Raw genomic sequence first — 5,416 nt, 5'->3', positions numbered from 1 at the left:
ATATCAAAATATAATCGATACTTGCTTGATGATGATTGATTTCTTCTCTTTTTTGGAGGAGTAGTGGTGGAAACAATTGAGGAAGTGAGAGTAGCAGTGGATGAATTAGGCTGCTGTAATATGCAATGCAAACACTTTCTAATATATCTCCAGGAAAATAAGATGAAGATGATGAAGAAGAAGAAGAAGAAGAAAAAGAAGACGAAGAAGATAAGATCAATCCAAATTATATGAAGACACATCCATATGAATTTGAAAACCCAGCAGCAACTTTCAAACAATTAAGAAAAAAAAATCAAAGCATATGAAGAGAAAAGAGTGATGTATATAGAGATATATAAATATAGAGAGACAACAAGAATCCAGAAAATCCACAAAAGATAAAATAACAAAAAAAATAATACTACCAATAAAAATATAAGAATAATCAATACAATCGTTTCATTTTAAATATGTCTTAGTTTTTTCTTTCAAAGAATTATATAAAAAAATATTTTATCAAATATAAATGATAAAAATTAACACAAATAGATTAAAATTATTAAAATAATTTCAAAATATATCAAAAATAGTTACTAAAAAAATTAAAAGATATAATATGGTATTCAAATAAAATTTTACAAATATTAAAGTTTATAAAAAAATCCCATTGTTATTTCCTCATAATACCACGGAGTTCCGCGCGTTCCTAAACCTTAACCCTCTGCAAAACCCTAGCTTCACTCCCGTGTACCGAACCCATTTCTCTCACTACTACCCAGTATTCACTTGAGGAGTGAGAGACATGGACAGGGATGGAGACGAAGAAGAGAACTCGACGCGGGTCCAAGCCCGGTTCGTCACGAAGCTCGATCCTCCTTTCAAAGTTCCTTCCACTTCTATTGCTATACCTTCCAGCCTCACCCGGCTGGGCCTTTCCACCATCATCAACAATCTTCTCCAAGCAGGTACTTCATATAATTTATTTTTTTGCGGTTTCCCTTTTCATTGCTTACCTCAATTGTTGGATTTGCAAATTATCGTCTGTCGATAGTACTCTTAAGCTTAGTTGCTTATTCTTACCAGGAAATCCTGAGTGGAGCCATGAGCCCTTTGATTTTCTCATCGATGGGGAATTCGTTCGGATGTCACTTGAGCAGTTTCTTCTCGCCAAGGGCATATCGGCGGTAATATGGTCCCTTCCCAATTTAGTTTTTGTTATTTTCTTTTTGAGTTATTATCTAACGGGAAGTGTTTATTTGGGGGAAAAACTAAGTAGATAGATAGAAACAAGGTTTCCATTTACTTCTCCTAAATGACAACATTGGCATTAGAGATTGAAATTAGGAAAATGACCAACCTACTTTTACAACCATCATTAGGGATGGAGGTTGCCATTTGTTTCTTTAATGGCATTTGGCATAAACTAAGAAGGCTTAGTGGACAAAGGACGAGAGACAATGCTTATTGGAGTGCTTGTCATTTTGATAATCACTGGTTTTTTTTGACCTATTGCAGGAAAGAACATTGGAAATTGAGTATATAAAGGCAGTTGTCCCACGTAAAGAAGAAGAACCTTCTTTACATGATGACTGGGTTAGCGCTGTTGATGGCTCTAGTCCCAGGTAAGCCTGTACATGAGAAGTTCGCTTCAATCTTTATCCACCCCTAAAATCTTTAAAGACTAAATGTTGTTATGTGATTATTGAAAAGTAAAATGGTCAATAAGAAGTTTTAGCATGAAAACACCTTTCAAAAATAGCATCACTAAGCCCTTACCCTAAGTGCTACTGTTTTTCCATTGTGTCTTGACTAGAAGTAAAAGTTTAGCACTAAAGTTTCTAAGATTTCATCAATTTTGACATTTGGCAGGTTCATTTTGACAGGGTGCTATGATGGTTTAGGAAGGTAAATTGTCACACTTATCAGAATTTGTTTGTCTATTTTACATCTTAATCATTATACATACAAGGGGCCTAACATACATTCTTTTTTTTATTATTTAAAATGTAATATTCTCTAGGGTGTGGAAGTCTGCTGGAGTGTGTACACATATACTGGAAGGACATAGCGGTGCAATTACTTCTGCCCGAGTCATCAACTCAGAAGGTACAATTAGGACTAAAATCATTAATAATTTATGGACTATTGTCATTACCGAAGTTTACAGGGCTTTTTCATTAAGGCATTTTTTTTTTATATGTATGAAGGTTGTGTCAATTAACTAGCTTGTTCTCACTCCTACTATTATGACGGAGCTGGGGCTAAAACATAGAGGGGCCCAAAGTGTTTTTTTAATAAAGATTATACTAATATATATACAAAATATATAAATGTTAAATTTTTTTTTTTTGAAGGCCAATATATATTTTTCAAAAATACATTGTACAAAAATATAGAAAAAAAAGTTAGGGGGGCATGGCCACCCCCAATCCCCAGCTCCATCATTGGTTATTGGCGTAAAAAAAAGTTTTAAGAGCTGGACAAATTGTGATGGTTTATATACAGAGTCTAGACTAATAATGATAATTTTAAAAAAAAATCCTTTTTTTTTTATGTTATTTATTACGTGTCTAAATAAGAAAGAACTTCAGTAAAACTTCTTATAAAGAGCTTATGTAAAAAGATATGCTGGCTTCCTAACAATGTGACTTGTTTTTCCATGTTTGATCCCAGGTTATGAAAAACCATCTTCATTTTCTCTTTAAGAAATGGTGTAGAGTTATAGTAATTTTGAAAAGAGACTTAATTAACGCATTCTATGCTTGTATGAAATCTGTGTTCAAGCATAATTGGGTCGTGGTTCTATGATACCTGTTATCTTTACCAGAGTTTTTGGTTCCCTTGTAAAAGCTTTGCTGTTTGTGCAGGTGGAGAAAGTGTTACTGTTGCCACTGCTTCGAAAGATCAGACTGTGAGGCTATGGAAGGTAATCGGAATAAGCTATTTTATTTTGTCACAGTTAATTGTTGCCTTGACTAATGAGAATCTCATGCCCTCTTTTTGTTTTTCCTTATTATAGTTCAATGCAGAAGAGGCCGCAAACAGTCATATGAAGATAAGGCCATTCAAAATTTTGCGTGGGCATAAAGCATCTGTTCAAAGTGTATCTTCTCAGACATCTGGGGATATGGTAAAGTTTATATATCCTAATTGGCAGTTGCTTGTATTATATATTGCAAATTGACCTTTGAAATTTAGATTCTGATTTTCATCTGCCCCTTTACTCCTTTCAATGCACATAGATTTGTTCAGGTGGTTGGGATAGCACAATTAATTTGTGGCAGACTAATGAGATTAATACAGAAGGTGACCTAGTGTCAATTAAGAAGAAAAAGAAGAACGATCAAGCTGAGGAATCTCAATTGCAGGTATTATTTATATTTGTATTCTCAAGCCTGGTTTGTCTTTACATTTGATTATAAAAAAAATGAAAATAAGGGACATATTTTGGCCTTAAGATGTCAGCATGATCTGTTGTCCTCACAAGTTTAACAATTATTAATATCAATCTCATATTGAACTCAGGGGGAGGCTGTTTCTACACTAGTTGGCCATACACAATGTGTATCTTCAGTAAATTGGTCACAGCATGATACGATCTTTTCTGCATCGTGGGACCATTCAATTAGACGGTGGGATGTGGAGACAGGCAAAGATTTGTTGAACATAGTAAGAAATATTCTTCTTTAAGCACTTTGTCTCAGTATGTAACGGAAAACAAAACCTTTTTCTGTCTCTGTTCCTGTCCAATTATGAAATATCTTTGATGATGGCATTATCCTCCATTGACAGTATTGTGGGAAATCCCTCAACTGCCTTGATATTGGCGGTGAAGGTTCTATGATGATCGCTGCTGGTGGTTCTGACCCTATTCTTAGAATATGGGATCCTCGTAAACCAGGTCTATTTAATGAGCCAAGCATATAATCTCTTTTCAATTGCACATATCATATAATGTATGCTAAACATGCACACAAAGTACGCATGTACTCGGACACACATGCATCATACATGTAACATAATTTTGATGTGAAATGAAAATTATTTTTATCAATAGGAACTTCTGCTCCTGTCTTTCAATTTTCATCTCACACTTCTTGGATATCGGCTTGCAAGTGGCACAATAAATCATGGTTTAATTTGCTCTCTTCATCCTACGATGGGAAAGTTATGCTATGGGATCTAAGAACTGCGGTAATGCTCCCTCCTTGTGTTTTCTAAGCGCTATTTGTATACTCAGTCCTAATCTCTTTGCTCCTAAAGACACTATTTACTAAGTTACTGTTTTGTATTGCAGTGGCCTCTGTCTGTCATTGGTTCACACCAAGACAAGGTAAAAATTAAAGAAAGGAGAAGATTATACTCATTTCATTATCTTCACAATGGATGTCAACTTATTATAATGGTTATTGTCAATCAAACAAATTCAGGTACTTTGTGCTGATTGGTGGAAAGGTGATGCTGTTGTTAGTGGAGGAGTGGACTCAAAGCTTCGCATTTCTTCTGGGATTTCCGTGCAGTAATGTCAAAAGCTTAAAACACAAAATTTTGAAACTATAATGAACTTCTTCATATTTTATTTTTTGCGATACCTAAGAGCAACTCAGGCAGCAAGATTAGAGCTTGATAATTAATAGGTCAGTCTCGTTGTTGTATCTCAGCATAATATTTCTCATTCTTATGTCATGAACAAATTTGGTTATGCAACAAAGTAAAGATGGCTTATTATTGTTGGAGTTGAAAATATAAAATATTAATAAAAGTCTAATGAATAATAGTGGAGATGGGATTCCTTTTTTCTATAAATGAAAGTTTTAAAAAAGTGTCAAAAAAGTTTTATAATTTTATGAAAATTTATTTAAAATAATGATCTTTCGTATGTTGGGCAACCGAGAGCAAAGTTGGATGCATGATAGGAAAAAGTGGATGTAAATAGAATTACTCTTATAAAATAGAGAGATCTTTGATCATTTTATACACTCACTGAACAACTTATGAACAAATAAAAATCTATTTTTTTGGGGGGATAAGAAAGACTATATCATGATAGAGAATGAAAAATAAAAGTTTGGAAATTTTTTCACATTAATAATCTTAATGTCTAGCTAAAGGATATGTTAAGTCAATTTATGGGCTGCTTGTAAATAAGTAATCGACATGAGAAAGAAATGTCATCAGAAATTTAGATATAAAATTTTGAGGTATTAAAATCTCTGAAATGCTATAAGTTTGGTTTCAACTAAGTCTCATAAAAAAGATGAATACACTTTAAAATTAGTTAAAATTTATAAGTTATAATTATATGCTTTAATAAAAATATATAACTTAGAACTTTACTATGGCTAAAAAAATAAAATGGCTATAACATTATCATTTGCTGCATTAAAAAGGAATGCATACGACACTTGTCTTCAAGATAAAGTTTAGTGCTTGA

General features: G+C 33.3%; 1 protein-coding gene across 1 annotated transcript; it reads left to right on the top strand.

The window, feature by feature from the left end:
• The first annotated feature begins 657 nt into the window (after nt 1-657).
• Nucleotides 658-4,718, top strand: LOC133817896 (ribosome biogenesis protein WDR12 homolog). The gene is made up of 13 exons (XM_062250528.1): nt 658-947; nt 1,066-1,166; nt 1,498-1,604; nt 1,852-1,887; nt 2,003-2,088; nt 2,850-2,908; nt 3,002-3,112; nt 3,225-3,350; nt 3,508-3,651; nt 3,775-3,883; nt 4,040-4,176; nt 4,280-4,315; nt 4,413-4,718. The coding sequence occupies exons 1-13, from the start codon at nt 785-787 to the stop codon at nt 4,503-4,505; spliced, it is 1,308 nt and encodes a 435-aa protein (XP_062106512.1). The 5' UTR covers nt 658-784; the 3' UTR covers nt 4,506-4,718.
• Nucleotides 4,719-5,416: the final 698 nt, after the last annotated feature.

The sequence above is a fragment of the Humulus lupulus genome, chromosome 2 (genome assembly GCF_963169125.1).
Source record: "Humulus lupulus chromosome 2, drHumLupu1.1, whole genome shotgun sequence".
Classification (NCBI taxonomy): Eukaryota; Viridiplantae; Streptophyta; class Magnoliopsida; order Rosales; family Cannabaceae; genus Humulus; species Humulus lupulus.
Note: the sequence above shows the minus strand (reverse complement) of the source record. Positions and strands in the feature narration are given on the sequence as shown.